General features: G+C 40.3%; 1 protein-coding gene across 9 annotated transcripts in view; it reads left to right on the forward strand.

Moving 5' to 3' along the window:
* Window positions 1-21,148, forward strand: part of lmo7a (LIM domain 7a) — a 62,787-nt gene that overhangs the window by 15,301 nt on the left and 26,338 nt on the right. For all 9 annotated transcript variants that reach the window (XM_061792853.1, XM_061792852.1, XM_061792858.1 and 6 more), the window contains exons 5-6: window positions 8,780-8,886; window positions 21,088-21,118. In XM_061792853.1, the coding sequence (XP_061648837.1) occupies window positions 8,780-8,886; window positions 21,088-21,118 (138 nt within the window). The remainder of the gene's footprint in view (window positions 1-8,779; window positions 8,887-21,087; window positions 21,119-21,148) is intronic.

The following is a 21,148-nucleotide window of genomic DNA, read 5'->3' on the forward strand; positions in this document are numbered from 1 at the left end:
CGTGATGTCGCACTTGTCAGGAAGTTGGTGATTGTGAAGATTGTGGCTCTGCATGATAGTGTTTTAGACAGGCCATCGCTCGAAAGTTTCTCTGGATCTTCACCCAGCCGAGCTCACAGGTCATAGGCGAAGAAACTCTGTGTGTGGACATGATGTAAATTTGCCTAATTGTGACGTCACAATCTGGTCAAATCTAGTGCAACTCTCATACAGACACATTTTCAGGAATATGATGTAATATATATGATAACAAAAGCTGGGTGTTGAATTTTGCACTTGATGCGAGGGCAGGCAGGGCTCTCTAGAGACCCAGTTATTTGTATATGTGAAAGAATTTATCATGTTTACAGCATATTCACATGTTGTAGAAATTCGCCCACGCAGATTTGTGGACGAGACAAAGATGCTGTCTGGTTCACACTTTCTTAACCTGTCTGGTTCACACTTCCTCAAGCAAATGTGTAACTATGCTGACTGTTAAAATAACAGGGAACGATCCAAGCATTTTTCCGGTGCACCTGCACATCTCGGTAGAGTTCCACTGTGTTGCATGCTGCTTTGCTTGAAATAAATAGCGGACGAGGGCAGCAGTTCGTTGTCAGTCTTGGTGAGCACACTCAGCCAGTGAGTTGCTCTGCTGTCCCTCGCGAGCAGAAAAGACAATCTTGGTTGGTCTGAGTTCATTTCGATACAGTCCTCAGGCTTGTCTCAGTTGTTTTGAAGAAACTTCTCTGACATTATACAAGCAATTATCACCGCGTGTCCCCGTTAAGCAGGACGCGGTTCAAATGAGGCTTAGCTTGAAAAAGCTGTTATTTTGTGATTGCCAATATTTTGCTGAGGCTCTCCTTAAGTGTCAAAAAAAAAAAAAAACAAGAAACAACCTTTCTCAGCCTGATAATGTATTGATGTAAGCCGCTTTTTCGACAGTGGCTTAGCTGGTGTTTCGAGGAGTGTCTGCGCGCTAGTTCCACGGAAACGCAGGCTTGAGAAGTGCCTGAAAGACGCCCGGTACAAAGCTCGCTTGTGGGAGTAATTGATTCCAGCTGCTTAGTGGAATTATGGAGAGCGCCTCCCACACACACACACACAGTCAATCAACATGCTTTGCATTGGAAGCAACACACTAGATACAAGCAGTCAACCGGACCACAAATCACACAAAATGACAAAAAAGTAAATGTTATTTCAACTCGGTGAGCATCTAAAAGTGTGTGTTGCTGCTTTTATGGCCATTTTTATGATGCCAGCACCACAGTTGTGTCATCGTTGGCCATCTAAGGCAAGTAGTAAAAATGTGATGATGACCACTGAACCGGAAGTTCAAAATGCCATCATAAGACATCACGCGATATGTCAGCAAATCTCGTGAGACTTTGCGGTGTTATAACCCTTGAAGCAATGGATTTTTTTTTGGGGGGGGGGGGGAAATGGTGGGGCAACACACGCCGACAGACGACATAATAATCACAGGCATATATTCTGTATCCTTTGTGAAAAATGACTATTTCAGCAACTTACTGAGTGAGTTATGAAACACTTCTTCATCTTTAAGCCCTGGCATGCAAACCAGGAGGAGTAGCACGATGCCCATGGAATTGAAGCAAAAACGTGTAAAAATAAATAAATTCTTTATGTTCTATTTGGAATAGTACAATATTATTGAGTGCTATTTTCATTATTAAATTACACAATCCAACATTTTTTTGGGGGGAGGGGGGCGGTTGGAGGCGTGATTAGATCAATGGCATTTCCGTTGATTTCAGTGGGGACAGGTGATTTGAAATATATAACGCTTTGCGGTGCGTGTGATCAGGGAAGAAAAATGAAAGTCGGATCTCAAGGCACCAATGTCTTCAGTCGGCAAATCTCGTGCGACTTCAGCTCAGTGAGCATCTTCAAGAGGAACTCTACAAGTGTTTTGCTTTTCCTTAAATGGGTGAAGGGATTGTGACGATAGCCATAGAGCCCAAAATGCAAACCGTCATCACGAGACCTCATCTTGAATGTCAGTAGATTTCGTGAGACATTTCGTGCTCAGTGAGCAAGGATTAACTCCCAAGTGTGTTTTGCCTTTTCTTTTGACTTTTTTTTTTTTTTTTTGTATCCAGCATCACATTTAAATACAACTTTTTTGCTTCAGTTTGTGTTTTTATTAATTAGTGCAGTCCATTAACTCATCATCAAAGGCGGAGTAGTTTGAACTCATTTTTACACTCGTAATGACAGTTCCAAATGTTCAAGTGTACCGGCACTATCGTGACGTGAACAAGCGTTCCCGCACCTTTCCCACACAGACCTCGCCTGCTGACGCAAAGTATCTTCCTAGATCTCTTTCAGTATTTTCCGAGACTTGGACCGCGATCGTTTTGAACCAACCCCATCGTAAATTTGCAGCGAGTAAACGGGAAAAGTCCCGCCTGGCCGGCAGCTATCGCTCACCGCTGACCGCACACAGAAAAGACCGGCGTCCTTCCAAGCACACATGACTCACTCGCTCGCAAATTTTTTACTACTCAACCTTTATATAATGGTTCTTAGTCCTTATAAGGACTATTTATGCATAGAGTTTGTGGTTTTTAAGCATATAAAGACAGACAAGGTACGAAAGTGAGACAAAGAAAGAACCAAGAGGGCTGAAACCTGCACTGCTCCAAATGGCCAACAGGGGGAGTCGTGCAAAAAAAATGTTTCAGAGGGAACTCTGCACATACTGTACATCACACAGTGAAGCGTAAAAGAGTAACAATTTTATTGTGAGTTGTAAAAGGATCATGTTTTTTGGGTGGGCTCGGGGGGGTTCCAGTCTTTTTTTTTATTCAACAATGATGCTCTAATAAAATGAAAATAGACAATATTGTGGTTTCTTCCCTCTCTTTTTTAACAAAAAATCAACATGATGTTCAAAAGAAAACATTTTTTAATGCAAATTAAGGTTAGAAAAATAAAACAAGAAAAATAACTTGTTCCATTTTATCATTTATTTAAATAATATGTGGAAAATGGTGGCAAATTCTAAAAATGAAGAAAAAGCCATAAATTAATAACATTTTAAAAAATCGACAAATCGAAAGAAAAACATACAAAATACAAGGACGAAAACCATTGTTGTGATTGAAACAGTGATGCTAAAAACAAGAATGGCTTTGTAACTGTGGATTATGTTTCTGAAAATGGAGCAAATACCCCCAAACAGACAACTTGGGAGAGACAGTGATGTTAAAAAATGTAAAGAAAAAAAATCCTTTTTTGACTGAATGTGAAGTTTCAAATGAAGAAAATACAAGAAAAAAAGATGATACAGCTCTGATTTCTTTTTCTTTTTTTTTTTTTTTTTTTTGTAATTTGTTGCAAAATGAGGGGCAAACATGAAAAGGTTCTGCCATCATCTTTGTGTTTTTGTAAAAGTTGTTGTCGTCCAAATGAAACGCAGGCTGCTGTTGGCAGAACAAAAACCTCCAGAAAGGAAAGTGAAAAATAAATCTTCTGGTTTTGCAAAAATTTAGCAACATTGGCTGCAGAGACGAATTCTTTTGGTTTGGCTTTGGGAAATCTTCCCGAGTGGGCGCGCGTCTGTGTCTGTTGTTTTTGTTGCCGCTGAAGAATGAGCGCGCTGCGGCTTGGGCCGTGGGACGGCGACACGTTTAGATTCGGGTCGGTGAAGGGATGGACTGGCTCGCGATTGCATGTTGTGGATTCCGGATTCCGGGTTGGATCCCCACTTTCTCCTCAATCCCGTCCAAAGTTTCCACAAGCAAGAAACTCGACCCTCGCTTGGTCCTGATGCTGCGTCATCATTGTGGAAGTGAACTGTTGACTTTTCTTCGCTGCCATGGCAACGTGCACCACCATTATTAATCACTGTGTGTACACACGGGAATGAGGAAACATGAGCCTTTATTTTTTTTTAATAATAAAGTGGAACAAAATCTGTTCACTAGTCAAATTTGTTTGAAAATGTTCTGATCATGAATACTCCAAACAGAAATAATCTTTTCCAGGGTCAAACTGTTGCCATATTGTATGGTGGAGGAAGTATTAACAAATTATTAATACTTGTATAATCAAATAATGTAAGAAGTATTGAAAATGATGACAATTTTTTAAAATGATGGGGGAAAATTGCGATTTTACTTTTCAAATAAAAATGTAACTGTGATACTGAATTGAAAAAAAAATTCAAGTAAATACTGCAAATGAAAAAAGACAATACCATTGGAATTGGTTTGTGTTGTATTCATTGTGATTTGATTTTATTTAAACAAATTTAAATTAAAACTTTTGTTTTCTGAAGGAAAAATATAGAATAAAAAATGTAAATGAAATGTAAATTGATATTTATAACTACAAAGATAAAAATAGTCATGAAATAACAAAATGCGACCCTAGCGAGGATAAGCGGTACACAAAATGGATGGATGGATGTAAAAAAATAAATAAATTTGACAAATTGCTCATCAATAAATACAAAAAAAAAATGCTTAATAAATTCTGCATGGTGTCTAAATGGTGCGGCTCGGCCAACTATCAGCTGTCACAAATGGTACTGTGATAATAAAACATTATTCATCTCTTGTTCCCTTTAAGACCATTTTGAGTCTACATAAAAGTTGCCTGACATCATCGGCTTCCAATATCTTAAAGGCAAAAAAGGTGCTGTAGAATTGCTGTCGACTGAAGCACACGACAGTGAATATAGCGTCACGGATGCTACGAGGTGGTCCTGTTTGAGGCATGCGGGCCTCCTTTGGTGCGACTTTTAACTTAGTGCGTAACCATTATTGAAGCCATTACTTGTGACATCTGACCACAACTTGCACCCCCGCAGAGAGAATATTTCAAGGATGTGAACAATGTCGGCTGCTATTATAATAGCATCGAAGGCTCGAGGTCACCCCGGGCTAATTGCAGCGTTCGTCCGTCTTAGGCCCGAAGCTGCCGCCGCAGAAAGGAGAGAGTCGACCGCAACGTGACCAATGCATTCATGACCGATCCGACACAATTTGTCTGCAAACTCTGCAGGTCGCAAAAAAGAAAGCACGTCAATTAGGATTAGAAGCCGTCGGACGGGCACGGCATATTTAGCGGGATTCAAAGCGGGCACGAGGCAGCGTGGCGTTCCGAAGACGGCGTTATCTCAAAGCTGCCAGTCTGCCTGCAATGGCATTCAGTTGTGTTCATATCAAAGTGATATTAATTACAGGTCTAATAACGATGCGAGCGATTACAACGTCAAGAGGTTTTTGCTTCCTAATTGAAAGGTTAAGTGCAGGAAGAAATCTGAGTTCCCCATCTTCCACCTCAAATAAAATCAAAGATAGTCGTCATTGTTGAAAGCCTTGGCTGCAGAGTGCTTTTGTTTTCTGTCCTTGCGGATCTTTTCCGCGCAGGAATCAAACCCGCGACATACTCTCGCTCGGGGCGCAGTCATGTCAATCAGTCGGTCGGGCAACATTCTGGAGGTGAGCTGACGAAGGCGAGGTGGAACAACACCTTCATTCGTCTGCGCATGTGAACTACGCTTGAGCTGAAGTACGTGGAGTCAACCTGCGGCCCGTGGGCCATAGAGGGCCCACTGTAGCTTTTAATCTGGCTGTGCAAGAAACAAACAAACCAAAAAAACAATTAAAAGAAGGCTAGAAATATCAAAGATAAACACGCGTGCTAACGTTCGCTTCCTCCTGTTCCTCAGGACATTGAATTATTAAATGCCACAGTCTCCGCTTTGGTGCAGCAATCCATTTTCTGGCTGCCCGCATTCTTCCTTTGGCTAAAATGTGTCTCCGTACTAAGAAGTAAATACAGGAGACCCTCTTTCTTCTCCATTGTTGTTGTGAGCTTGTCTCCTTTCGACTGGTACAAAATGCAAAAAAATAAAGAAGTACATGTATTGCTAACGTAAACTTATCCTAATGCTCTGGGGGCTCCAGTCTCCACTTGGCTGCAGCCTTCTGCTTTCTTGTGTCCCGTTAGATAAAACGTGTCTTATTACGAAATAATACGAGACCCCCACTCTCCTCCATTGCTGTTGTTGCTGGTGGTGTTCCAAAATGTACCATGCTAATGTTAGCTTAACCTCCTGCTGTACGTTAGTGCTGCTCACTGCTCTATTATAATCCACAGTCTCCACTTTGCTGCAGCGCTCAGTCCTGCTACGATTTGATCCAGCCGTGCCGTGCAATTCTAAATATAAAGAAGACGTTTATCCCACACATTATTGGTATATCATAATAAATATGTGTTTGATCTTGGCATCGGGAATATATGACCCTAGTTTGCTACTCTGAGCTTGGTGTACCAAAATGAAATGTTTCCCCACCCTTGAGTTAAATGCGAAATCCGCTGTGGGGGATCTTTATTTTGTTGGTTTCCTTTAATCTTACATATTAATGATAGGGTCCTGTATTTATTACAAAGACAGGCTGGTTGTGTAATGGTCCCGCGGGCAGCCACAGTGGCCTACGAAGCCAGCATGTTTGGGCCTTTTTAAATATAGAGCCTACCCAGCAATTATCGTAGACCATGATGATGTCATCCCACGTCCGCACTCGCAACTCGCTTTAGCACAGAGAGAAATGCATCGTGTTGTGCATTTGCATGTAAAATGAGCTAAAACAAGCTTCATTTGACTCACTTTAGGCTAATATTTGCTCCGTTTCTCTACCTTCGCATCTTGAGGAAACTATCTCCAGAATAAGCCGCCGGCGGTCAAGTTCTGCAGGTGTTGAAGTCTTGTTGGGCTGAAGCAGGATTTCAAAACGTTAAGAAATGCATCCTTCCAATCAACCCAAAATGTAATTTAAGAAATCAATAAGTAATATGAATATTAATGGGAAAGAATTATTTATTAATAAATCAAATAATCATACAATTTGAACTAATAGGTAGATTACTTATTGATGTTTATTTTAATGATATGAAAAAATTAATATATAAAAATAAATAAATACACCGATTGATGTAAAATTTCACAAGTGGTACTAATTGAATAAATTAATATTATTATTATTATACTGGGCGGCATGGTATAACAAAACATTTGGTAAAAAAAAATACTAAAATATTAATACAACTATAATTTTAAAAATGTGTACCTTTGAAATCCAATAATCAACATGTTTGTATATTTTCTGACATTTTACAAACCAGACCAGTAAATGAATCTTAATCTTTTTTTTTTATTTCTTTTTTTTATTATTATTTCTTTTTTTGCATTTTCTGTACAGTCAATTTTAAATAATGTCCTGTTTTTCAATAAAGGGTTGGAAATAAAAAAAAATTTAGTTTATTGATTAATTGAAAAAATAATTGACAGATTGATTATTAAAATAATCATTAGCTGCAGCCCTAATATAATTAAATGACAATACAAATACATTATACATCTAAAGATATACCGCCGTAATTTCTCATGTATAATGCACACCCATGTATAATACGCACCTCAAAATTCTGGAAAACCCTTCTACCTATGTATAATCCATTTTTACAATGCATGACTATGCTTCTACCCATATGATCAAAACATGAAGTATTATCTGTATTTTGTTAGTTTTTTTTTCTCCAAAGAATTATTCTGAAGTTTAGGACTTTATATGAGCATGTAATCCTTTTTTTAATTTACTTGCTCTTATTTTGAAATTCACAGCCCTACTTTTATTTAGTAAATTAGAAAACACACAGTTGTGCTCATATGTTTGATTACCCAGGCAGAATTTGTAAGATGGGTACAATTCTTTAAAGAAAACATGAAGGACCAGGCGAAACACATTTCATTTTATTTTAATGGGATTCAAATTAAACTGTCAAGCATTTCAGAAAAGCGTTATCATTAAACAAAACATAACCATAAAGAAATGAATGATGGTTGTTGTTCAGTCATCAGTCATATATAAAAAAAATAAAAAATAAAATATTTCACATTCTGCCAGGGTATGTAAACTGATGAGCACAACTGTACATATATGCAGTCATACGTACCTCTGTCATATTGGAATGAAAGTGTACGCTACAGTTTTTTATAACCACTAGGTGGCAGTGGCATTTTGGAATGAAAGTGTACAGCTTTTTCATAACCACTAGATGGTGAAGTTTTTTTTCCATTTGCCCCTATACCTATGTATAATGCGCACTATTGACTTGTGTGCATTATACACGAGAAATTACGGTACCTTTAAATAGAGTTCAAAACATTCAGCTAGACCGATTGCACTGTAGATTGAATAAAGATGAACATACACTGATCAATTAAAAACAATATCAGAAAAAAGTAGTTATAGATAAATATAAAATTTCTTCTGAAATGATAATCAATAAATTCATTGATTCATTTATGTAATGACAATTGATTAATTAAATTGCCCCAAAGTTTATAAGGAAATGTAAAATGTAAAGGGTAAGATTTTGTGAGTTTCTATCACCTGACGTCTCCTAGCAACCATCTCCAAAATAGACCACCGCCCCTCAGATTCCACAGGTCGTGTGTGAGGAAGAGGAGGAGGAACAAAACCAAAAAGCCTGTGATGTCACACTTCCTCATTCACCCGAGCCCTGCCCACAGGTGGCGTCGCTGCCATCAGTCAGCTGCTTGTTACGCGCGCACACACGCACATGCTCCTCCCTGCCTGCCTGTACGATATGAACTTTGGAAGCAGTGCGTCGCAGGCTGCGTCGCTTGTGCTGCCAGAAAATTCTTGAGTGATTACTTGTTTTTTTTTTTTTTTGTTTGTGGTGGTGGTGGACAGCCCTCATTCGTGCTCTCTGGTTCTCATCCATCCAGGACAACATTAACGTCTTTCTCAAGGCCTGCCTCAAGCTCGGACTCAAGGAGGCGCAGCTCTTTCACCCCGGAGACCTCCAAGACTTGTCGTCCAGAGTCACGGTCAAGTAAGCGGCTAACTTCTGCTCGTATGCTTCTGTTTTTTTTTTGTTTTTTTTGTTTTGTTTTTTGTGTAGCATATGAATGAGACTTTGAATGTAGCTCCGCACTGGCAGCGCATGAGCACATTATTAATTGCAACCGGCATCATCACTGCCCTTTGTCTGTTGGCAGAATAGTCTTAAAAGCACTTCACCAATTTCCGCAAAAGGGAATCGCAGCGGTTTGGGTTAAGGTCAAGGAAGAACCCGTTGAATTTTTGTGCAGATCCGGATGTTATTTTCCAATACTGATTCAAATGTTAGTATTTTTTATTATTATTTAATGTAGTAGTGCAAAAACGTCAAAATTCAGTCATGAGCAGGTGATCTTGTTCTTTGCTCGCAGGATTATGCAAAAAAAAAAAAAAAAAACCTCAGCGTTCCTTTAAACATTATTGAGAGCTGGCGCATTGGCTTAACAGGAACGCAAACTATTTTGTTGCAGAACTGGATTAAAGTGCATATCCTATTTTTTCGTTTTTGTTTGTTTGTTTTTCTCTCCCCTTGCTGTTGTTAAAATAGTTTCTATATATGTATATATATTTTTTTCACTGTTAAAATTGCAATATTTGTGGCCAGCGGTGGTTTCTAATATGGGCAGCCGCTCAGGAAGGCACTCTGTGGGGGTCGGCAATATTTTTGTAATTGTTAATATTGCAAGATTGTTTTGGACATTTTCCTCTATTCGCCTGTGATGCCTTTTTCCCGGATGACTTACTTTATTATTATTATGACTTACTCCACTTCCCTATTTGTGTGTGTAATTTTCCTCTGTTTGCTTTTGTCGTTATCGTGTCTTTTCTCGGCATTGCCAGAAGGCTTCTGATTGGCTAAAATACACTTAAAATTTGAGGTTATAGTGCCACATGTTGCTTTGGCATGCTTTTTTACGGGGACTGGTTTTTATTTTATTTTATTTTTTTCTACTTTTGTCTATTTTTTTTCAATATGCATTTTTGACAAAAGTATTACATTAGAAACTACTGACCCAGAAAAGACCGCATGAATTTTTTATGCCAAAGTGCCAGGATTTATTTTTCGCATTTGTAAACATTCCAAGAATTATTTTTTTTTAATTCGACCACCAATAAAACTTTTGTTTTTTTCCCCCGATGCTTGTTGTCACTACAAAACAATTATCAATTTTAATTTCCAATTGAAAAGTGCATGAATCTAAATGACGAAAACAAGCATATGCAGCGGGTGCGTTATCTACTGTATGAATGTGCACAATTTGGTGCTGATCCAAATTGGGATTGTTTGGCTTTGGCTTTGAAGCGCCATTCTAGTTTGACATGTATGTTCACGTTGAAGTTATGTGTTTCTGATGAAGTATGATTCACTGATGCAATCTCTGGTATGTTTTGATCCCATCACTTTCTTTGTTTGGGAGCAACATTCAGTTCAGAGGAATAAAAGTGAGGCCCTCGTCTGGGTTGTAGGTGCAATACAGTCATTTAGTTGTTTTTTGTTGTGGTTGTAGTATTGCCAGCAGAGCGGCATGTCGAACAACCTGTTCGCTTTTTGCCCTCAGGTGAGGCCGCAGGAGAGAGCCGACTAGGTGAGGCACACTTTAGAGCAGTGGTTCTCAACCGTTATCACCTGGGACCCGCATCTTCCTATTGTTGCGAAGTTGCAACCCGCTTTCATAGAAATGACGAAAAAAGATTTTGGGGGGTTTAAAGATAGCCTCTGAAAACATAAACAGAATATTATATTTTTAAATGCCGTTTCAAATGGGTTTGCCGCAGCGCCAAAGGCATATTGCTTGCCATGACATCGGCCAGCCAAAGGCTGAACTGCACTGTATTTGTTTACAGAATCAACTAGTGGCTTGAGCACAAGGAAGAAGTATTTCTTGTCGCTTTTCTAGCATTTTCCGTGTGGGAACCCGGTACGCCTCTGTGCTGCTGTACTGAAGAAAATCAGGTCCTGACCCACCAATTGAGAATCACTGCTTTAATGGACGTACAGGACAGGTGCTGCGCGAGCAATCATATTTTCACATGCTTGTCAACATAGAAGATGGAGCTGAGCCCAATACCTAGTAATTGTTGTTTTATCAGCGCTGTAATGACAGCAGGCTGCTTCATGGTCCATGGAGGGGGTACCATTAGGACTCTGGGGGGAGACTTTTCCAACCCAAAATAAAAACTAGAATAATATAACTCTTCATTCAAAAATAATCATACAAATATGATCAAATACACTGTATATCTACGTCGCAATAAAGAATCATTCAAATGTAATAAAAATACAAAACAGAGAATCTGAGCACAAAACACAACTGTACCTAATCTATTGTCCTTTCTTCTTCTTCTCTGGTGTTGATTGGCAAAGCAGTTTAATGGCGCATTAGCGCCACCGACTGGTAACGTCCTTTCACTGCAAGGAAACCTGCTTTTGATTGGCCGACCGGATTTATCATCATTGCTGATTCTGACAAAGCTGCAAGATTGATGACAAACTATTGAATTTTGTTTACTGTTGCTTTGTTAACTTGGTATTTAATAACGCTGCTTCCACTTAATCCACAATCTTCCCTCGATATCCTTTGGATGTTATCCCGCCTTTTCCCAGGGAACGAACTTGTGGCCTTGGCGCGTCGTAACAGCGCCCGTCCTGTCACGCGTCTGTCATTGAGCTCCTTCTCACAGGCACTTTCCAGCATTTTTTCTTTTTTTTCTTTCCCATGATCCACCCCGGGTTGGATTAGCCATGCTTGGTTGGCCCAGAAAGTGATGTTGAAAGCACATAAGAGACATAGAGATCAACTGTACGTACGCTAAACAAACAAATCTGCCACGTTATCGTGACACACCCTCCGAGCCAACAATGATGCCCTATGGTACAATATGATATCAGTGCGTCAAACACTTTTTCTTTATGGAGCTTTGGAATGAGTCGTAAACTTGTCGCTTATCTTCTCGGCCACTTCCGTTTCGGTCGTTTTGTTTCATGGCTTACGTTGTTAATATTACTGTACATTGTATCTGTTTCAGTTTGTATCAGTCTTGGCATAAACCACATAAAAACATGCAGACATGAGGAAGAAAGGCAGTGAAGAAAAATCCAATACTGTACATCAAGGGTGTACATTGTAATTGAGTTATTTATTGTTTCATGCAGGGGGTGGGGGTAATATAAGAGGTCTGCCGTAGTCCCATGTGAACACCAAGAAAACCGAGTGAAAAGGCTTTTAACCCCAATAGATACTTGACATAGTACATGTTGTAATATATATTCTTTTAATCAAGCTGAATTGTTTGTTTTTGGGGAAATTATCAAATATAATGTCATCAAATATTGAACCTTGTCCACTCTGCAGTTGATTACAACATCTCCACCAGCCGCTGTTTGAGCGGAAACAGTAGATACGCTGCATTTACGCCAATGGACTTTTTTTAATTTACTGGTTCACTTTGCCATCGCACTTGTTCTGGTTCAGCTCTCTTTGCCACCATGTGAGAGAAGGAGAGAAGTGATAGAAGGTGGAACCCCCGTCCTATTTTTAGGCTGTCCGGGGGTTGGTTTGACAAGCAGGATTGATCGGAATGGTATCGTAACTCTGAAAAGGAGCTTTTAATAGCGTCCTCGAATGCCCCCCTGCATTCTGCAATGCATACGGGGGTGCGCTTACTTATACCTCTGTGTGCTGAGAGGGACTGTGATTGAGAAAAGAGACTCGAGTAGCATGTGTTTGAATTTTGGGGGGGTGGGAAGAAGTCAAAAGTGTCGAAATTGGGCCGTGTTTCCCATGACAGGAATTTATTAGTTGAGATAGTGTAACTCATAAAAAAGCAGGCAGTAACACTGGGAGGAGTTAAGTTAAGGAGTCAGGCGTTTTCATTTCACTTGATCAGAGCGCGCGCGGCAAGAGAAAGTGGCCTCCAGCAGCTGTTTTTGCCGCATGTCCTCCATTGTGACCAGTGCTATTCTCAGCCTCAATTTCCCTTTGACACTGCAAAGTCCCTCTAAAGCACCCTCGTTGCACTCCAGGCCTGTAGACCTTTCATTTTATGGGCCCCCCAAAATATGATTAGCTGTAAAGTAGAGATACACATTCATTCCCTCTGCCAAGCACAATGGAAGGGGTTGTTTTCACCTGCGTATGTTCGCATGTTTACTGAAACTGCTCAAAAGTAACTCAATCTGTTCCAAAGTTTGACCTCGGATTTCTTTGTATTTTTGAATGTTTAAGTACATAACTAGCTTGTACTAGCATGTTGTTTAGTGTAGCTTGTACCAGCTTGTTGTAAAATAGCTACAAGCTAATAGTAGCTTGTCCTAGCATGAAGCGTAGGAACCAAAATGTGTCCATACATCCGATTTACACACAATAGCACCAAAAACAAACATCCGTCCATCCATCCATTTTCTGAGCCGCTTCTCCTCACGCGGGTCGCGGGCGTGCCGGAGCCTATCCCAGCCATCATCGGGCAGGAGGCGGGGCACACGCTGAACTGGTTGCCAGCCAGTCGCAGGGCACATACAAACAAACAACCATTCGCACTCACATGCACACCTACGGGCAATTTAGAGTTGCCAATTAACCTACCATGCATGTTTTTGGGATGTGGGAGGAAACCGGAGTGCCCGGAGAAATCCCACGCAGGCACGGGGGAGAACATGCAAACTCCACACAGGCGGGGCCGGGGATGGAACGCCGGTCCTCAGAACTGTGAGGCAGACAATCTAACCAATCGACCACCGTGCCGCCAAAAACAAACAAAGAAACAAAAACTAGTTTGATACTCCCATAATCAGCTGCGACATCACAGACAGGAAAACTTAAATCGAGTAATCATTAAAAGTGCTAAAAGTAAAACACGCACACATCCATTTAAAGAGCGGCGTGCTTCAATCCAATGTTTTTTCCTAGTATCGATAGAATTGATGGATTTACCTTTTAAAGCCATTTTAAATTGATTTATGTACTGAATGAATCGTTACAACCATACTAGCTCGTATGGCGTATCTTTAAGAGTGACACGACCTTTTAGTTCTGCCCAGTCCGTCACATTTCTTGAATTATCCATCCATCCCTCCATTTTATCCATTTTAAGACTTATCCTCACTAAGGTTAGATTTTGTTTTATTTTAAACTCCACCTGACACACATTACGATATTCCTGTAAGATTGTGTCATATTATTCAAAAAAACATGTTGATTCAACCTTAACAGATGTTTCTTTCTATCTGGAGTTGAATAAATGAACACCGACAACTATTAGCACAGGCAAAATACAGTAAAACATAATCAATAGGAAGTTAAAAGCAAGAAGTGTTTGAACCCTCATCCAAAATATTTTGAGAATTTCAACGCTACCCGACTGGTTTGCCATCGAAACGGGATGTGTTGCAACAGTACGTCAACAATACTGACTTGTGTACGGGTTACATTGAAACATTACAAGGCTGCGGACTGGGTAAGGATTGTAACAATTGCTCCTATGAACTTGTAACATACGCATGAACTTTTGCACTGCTGCGGCAGCCATAAAAGCGTTATCAGACGTGTATGTGCTGACCTTTGAGCTTTGTGGTGTACCTATTGCATCATGCCTGTGATAGCTGCCCTCCGATAGAAGAGCCGTTATCAAGAAAAGAAAAAAAGAAGAGCTGCTATCAGTGACGTGAAGTACAGACAATATCAAAAGTGTTGTATAGCAATCGCGAAGGTTGTGGCAGAGTTGCCAGTGATTAGAAGAGCATTTTGTACCTTCTAAGATGACATTTGACCAGGCCTGATTCATCATACTGGAAGCTGTGATTCCCCGCCGACTTAACGCCAGCTCTTTCCTTTTTCTTTTCTTTTTTTTTTTTCTGTTTGGCTGACGGGGAAATTAAAGTCTTCCAGATGAATCATGGAAACTATTTAACTTCTCCACGGAGAACAGCCTTCAGAGGAGTATAGCTTTGACAAGCTTGTACCACCTTGTAGCTTACAAGTTTAATATATAGTAGTTGATAGTTTGTAGTTTGTACTAGCTTACAGCTTACTAGCTAGTAACCAGTAGTTAGTTGCTAATAGCTAGTATTAGCTTGTATGTTGTGTACAATATCGCTTGAGGGATTATGCTACATACAGTCAACTGAATAAAATTAAAATCAAATTATTTGATTGTAGCTTGCTAGCTACTGGCTTGTAGTTATTTAGCTTGGAGTATATACTAACTCGTTGGTTTAAATAGAATTTCCCTTGAGGAGTTAAAATATGTATAATAATTAAAATGAATAGCTTCTAGATTACTAGCTACTAGCTTGTAGATTTTACAAGCTTGAGTTCTTAAGCATGTACTGAGTAGAGTTACTCTAACGTAGAACGAGTAGCCAGTGTTACATTTCTCCTACCATTCCAGATAAATGTAAACACAAAGCACAACTGACAACCTAAATAAATGGTTGTCTTTCTATAGAGGTGCGTTATATTGCGTATGACAAAAGAAACTGACAAATGACAGCAAACGTCATCTTTCTTTGACACTGTCGTTCTGACCATTATTATCAGAACTGTTTCTTTATCCCGTGCAGGGGTACCTCATGATATCTTGAAGGGTCCGAAGTCACGCTGGTGGTCGCCATTTGATGGAGCCAATGATTGACAAGCAGTGGTTACATTGTCCTCTTGACAGTTATGAATGAGCACATACAACAGATTTCTTCATTTTTACAATTGTTGGCTGCGTATCAAATTTGGAAATGTTCCAGAAGGAATGCTTGTTATTACCACAAGCGGTACAGCACACCCACTAGTGCTCCTATGTGAATGCAAATCATGCGGACAAGAGTTGCGCGTGTGTGTGTGTGTCGGGTGTGGCAGCTTCATGCCTTCCTACATGGCGTCACTGGGAAGTGCGGCAGCGGCGTTGGCAATGGCGAACACACCATAAACATAAACGAGGGTGGTATTATTCGTGGTAAAACACCAGACCTCATTCACTTACTCTTTTTACACTTGATGACGCAACGCCTGGCACGGTTGCCTCCTCTGTTCAAGTGTTGCATTGTATTTTGTGTGTGCGTGCATGCACTTAATTGTGCTTTAAAAAAATATAGTGTGTTGTGCTTATGAAATCAATGAAGTGCTACAGAGAACAGAAACATTTTGTTTCTGCAAACTAGTAGCCAATTAAAATATTTATTTTACCGAGTTAATTAGATTTTTCCTACTGAACCCCAGCGTACAGCGTGGGCACATCAGGTTTCTAGACGTGACCTTCATTTTCACACACAATTGTAAGGTGTGCGCTGTGAGCAATCTTTGTTTTTATAGTTCCTGTGGCAATAAACATTTTATTTCAGGAGCTTGTCTTTTTGTTTTTTGTTTTTTACTTTTTTTCGCCTCTTTGTTTTAAATGTTCTGTTTTTAATTGCTTTTAATCATGAAAAGCAGATTAAGTTACCATGTGTATGAAATGCGCGTTATAAATAAATTTGCTTTGCTTTGCTTACTGAGGATAGAAGCTCAATCTTGTTGCTAGGTGTTGCACATAGGTGCATTTGATGACATTTGAAAATAGACAAAAATGTAAAAAAATTTAACTATAGGAAAACATTTTGATTTAATGACAAAAAATATATTTTACAAAACAAACTCAGATTTCTTAAAAACAATTGTGCCTCATTTTGTCTTCTACATGTGTGCATAATGTCTGATCACAGTGATTGTATTTTAAAGCACAAAACTTTAAGTCACATGTATTTGGAACTGAAAAATATAGTATTGCACTTTCAAATCAAATCAACTTATGAAGATCTAGGAATTATCATTCAGTTTTCTTTATAAGCATAATCATTTTCCAACTTATCCTTAGTTCCCCCCACCACAAAGTCTTATGTAGTTTTTCATTTGGCCTATAAACTTTTTTCCCCCCCATAAGTACTTCTGCACAATATAACAGGGTAGAATAGTAACCACACTGCAGAGTCACACTGACTGTCAGCTGATTGTAAAACAGTGACGCTCGCAGGATTTAGACCCACTAAAATAGTTATTTAAAGTTGCTTTATTTTTAGTCTTGTCCAGTGGAAACTTACTACCACCAGCTCCATTAGAAGAAGCGGCATGCAGTAGTTATGAATAAATATTTCACGGCTGTGTGCATTTGTACTGTATAATTAGCATACTTGAAATAAGTGGGTGTGACATGACACTTCCTGTTTGGGAAGTTGAGCTTTTTCTCATCATAAAATGTTTAATATATTCTGTGACATAGCAGCTTAAGATACGAGTGGTGGGTGGATCGATCCAAATATTGATATTGATTCCAACATCGATTTTGACGTTGCTTTCGTTCCTATCTGCTCTACTGCAGTTTCATCAAATATAGGGCAATATTTCTTTGACAACAAGGCTTTGGCGACCTCTGACCTGACAGCAAAAAAGCCAAGTCACTTCTATACACTTGTTTCAGAATGCCATACATAGAGAAATGCTTTTTTAAACTTGTTCTGGAGTGATTATTTTGTGCAGAAATGTTCTTATTACTATTTCGTTGTTATTTTGTTTTGTTGTCGTACGAGAGCGGCTCCAACTACTGGAGACAAATTCCTTGTGTGTTTTTGACATACTTGGCAAATAAAGATGATTATGATCTTTTTTTCCCACTCTCTCCTTTAAACCTTGCCCAAATTCTGTCTTGGGTTTTCACTACTTAATAATACAAAGGGGGGGGGGGGGGGGGGGGGGGGGGGTCAACTTATGGTCATGGAAATTCAGTCAGATGTAGCAATTTGATGATGCATCTACATTGATTACAAAAGCTCTGTATTTCTTAGTATATGATTGATGGCAAGTCTTGCAGTATTTCACACCATTATTACTAACCACTTTAACTTGTACAGTTGAGCCCAAGTTTATTGCCAAGAATGTGTGCATCACAAACAAGGAATGTGTGTAGTTCCAACGGCAGCATTTGTTATCAAATTCATTCATGTCATTGTTACTGTTGAATCAAGCAACCATCCTTGTTTTACACTCCACCCACACCCAAGCATGGGTACCGGTCAGGTCGTGAGCAAGGATCACATTAAAGCGAGCAGGGCATAGGGCATGATGGCACGAATGCACAGCATGAGTGTACATTTACAGTATCTTGCCACTGGTGTACTGTGTGGGCCATTATCACTGTTTATGGGACTCCCTGAACAGAGGCGACACACAGGCGATTGCAACTGTACACAATGTGCATACAGAAAGTAGTTGTTTTCACTGCACAGACTGACACTGTCAGCTTTGTTTTGTGACACGGGTGATATTCAACCCTTTTGGGAGGGGGGTTGCTCCACAGCAAAGCCCTGTGTGCTGAAGTTAACCGGTGAAAACACCTAATTGTTTAAAATTCACTTTCACACAAGTATAAAATGTCGATTGCACATGCATTATAAAACATTAAAGGATAGGATGGGTTAGGATTAGGGCAGGTTACGGTTTGTGGGATTCATATTAACGCCGGCACACTTAAGTCACATACTTCTTTTCCCTTTTGGAAGTAGTAGAGCGTGTTCGACCGGGATGCAGCAGCCAATCGAATTGCAGCAGTGCGTGTCCTGACGCGAGGAATATTGGAGCGGGGCGTGTCCTGCCTAGAACACGAGTGGGATTCCTAATAATGCTTCTCTGAGTCTTATGAAGCCAATGGGAATGGAAACACAGCTGGGAAGTAGAAACGGTTTCATGCGTGATAAGCATGTGGCAGTTAGCCAGTCGTCAGCTAGTTCAAAGTTAACATACCAGTCTACTTTACTCAGTGTTCCAATACCATCTCCGGCTGAGAGTCATATCAAGGCAGTGGGAATGAGATCAAAAATGGCAAGTAGAAACCTGCTTCACAAGTGACAAACATGGCATCAACCAGTTTTGGATAGCTGGAAGCTAACGCAGCAGTCTTCATCTCGATGCTGTGCTCCTTCCTGCCAAACAGCACAAAGACAGGAAGTAGGAACCTGTTTCACCTGTGTTAAGCATAGATATGAACAATAGGTAGAAACGACATTCCCCTTTGAGCTGCGTGCCTACGGTGACGCAAAGCTAGTGGGGGCAAAGTGTCGGCACATTCCATGATTGCGGTTACCATTAAAACCAAAATAAGGATGCCTGCACATTGTGCTGCACACGGTTGCACACAACGCTATACAATAACAACAAGGGAACTGCGAATAACCTTTCACATGGAAAAATATTGTTTTGGCTCTTATTTCAAATGTTCTATATTGATAGCACACACTTTTGTCTTAACGAAAAAGTAAACCTCATGAAAATTCATTTATTTTTAATGTACATGTATTGCCTTAGATGGGAACGTCGCCCCACCAACTTACTTGACTTACTTACGTTGCAATACCGATATAGGATCGAAAGTGAAAAAGTTGGATTGGGACATGTCTGGTATCTAGTCTTCTCTTCATATCTGTGGTGACAAGCATATGTCAGCTAGTCAGATTGCAGTTATTATGGGAAGCTAACATAGCAGTCTACATCTTCTCTGTGTTTCTTTTTGTCAAACTGCACAAAGACAGATGGTACAAGCCAGTCCCACAAGTGACGAACATATGGAAGCTAGCCCCTCAGCAGCTAGCTAGCAAGTGCCCACTGCAAGAATCTAATGTAGCAGGCAACATCTTCACTCAGTGCTGTGCGTTTGTCAGCACAAGCAGATTGACTCAAAAGGACCACACCAGTCACTAGTGATGCCAGTAACGCATTACTTAGTGACACATTTCTCTAATATGACCACGTTTTTGAGCAACTTACACAGTTGGTAAAACCACCAGCTAACTTGTAAAATGGCAAACATCACCGATTGTTTATCATACAACCCACAGTCAGGGCTTTATGAAATAAAAATGCTGGGAAATGTGCGGCTTCACTGTCGCTACACTGGTCATTTTCCCTAGTAAAAAGTGAAGAGTAAAAAGTTTGAGTAATGTGTTAGGTTTTAAATCTTTGAGTTTATGATTGTTGTTGGATTGATTATTCATTACCTCCTATCGAGCGGTGAATAGTCTGGATCGCAACGCAGCCGCAATGGGTCAGTACACACCGCATTGTTTTTGTGTGCATCTCTGAATAACTGTGAGTACACTGTCCATTCACTTAGTAAATCTATATTTGCTCATTTGCCTCGCTATTTTGTGTGCGGCAGTTTCTGTATTTTATTTTGGCTGGGTCACAAATGTGATTGACAGCTCCTGTTCTTCCTATTCTTTGATGTTCGTTTCGTACATATTAATGTGACTAAGTTACTTATCTAACTTAGTCTCTTTTAAAATCAAGTAATCACTAAAGCGGCTAAATTACTTTTCAAGGGAACTGTGGCAACACTGCCAGTCACAGAAGATCACGTCAAAGCCCTTTGTTGACAAAAAGCTCTTTCGGGAAGCAGCTAGCACAGGAAGCTAAAATAGCGGCACACGGCGCGCCTTCGTTTTTTTCCCAGTTATTTGTTAATTTTATTCATTCATTCATTCATCTTCCGTTCCGCTTATCCTCACGCGGGTCGCGGGCGTGCCGGAGCCTATCGCAGCTACCTTCGGGCGAGAGGCGGCGTACACCCTGAACTGGTCTCTAGCCAATCGCAGGGCACAAATAAACAAACAACCATTCGCACTCACATTCATACCTACGGGCAATTTAGAGTCTTCAATCAACCTACCACGCATGTTTTGGGGATGTGGGAGGAAACCGGAGTACCCGGAGAAAACCCACGCAGGCACGGGGAGAACATGCAAACTCCACACAGGCGGGGCCGGGATTTGAACCTCGGTCCTCAGAACTGTGAGGCACCGTGCTGCCTTTGTTAACCGTGCTGCCTTTGTTAATTTATAAAGGTAAAATTAATACAGTCCTTTACAAAGGACCCAACAAATCAGCAGTTCCCTTTGAATCCCGTGATAGTGTTTTCAGCAACACGTTTGTGTGTGCGCGTGCTTGCTTGTGTGTGTGTGTGTGTGTGTGTGTGTGTGTGTGTGTGTGTGAGAGATGTTTTCGCAGCCTTTTGTGTTGTTGTGTGAAGGGCGGGCAGTGTAGTCCAGCCTGTGCTCTCACTTTCTAGCTCTTTCAATGACTAGCGTAGGACGCTGCTATTTTGTTGTCCACACACACACACACACACGTATACATGCACACACAGTGACCTCTCTTTTCTGCTCTTTTCACACTCACAGTGACGAAGAGACCGACCGGAGACTCACAAATGTAAGTTGTCTTTTGTTGGTCGGTGACAAT

Source organism: Phyllopteryx taeniolatus, chromosome 12 (genome assembly GCF_024500385.1).
Source record: "Phyllopteryx taeniolatus isolate TA_2022b chromosome 12, UOR_Ptae_1.2, whole genome shotgun sequence".
Lineage (NCBI taxonomy): Eukaryota > Metazoa > Chordata > Actinopteri > Syngnathiformes > Syngnathidae > Phyllopteryx > Phyllopteryx taeniolatus.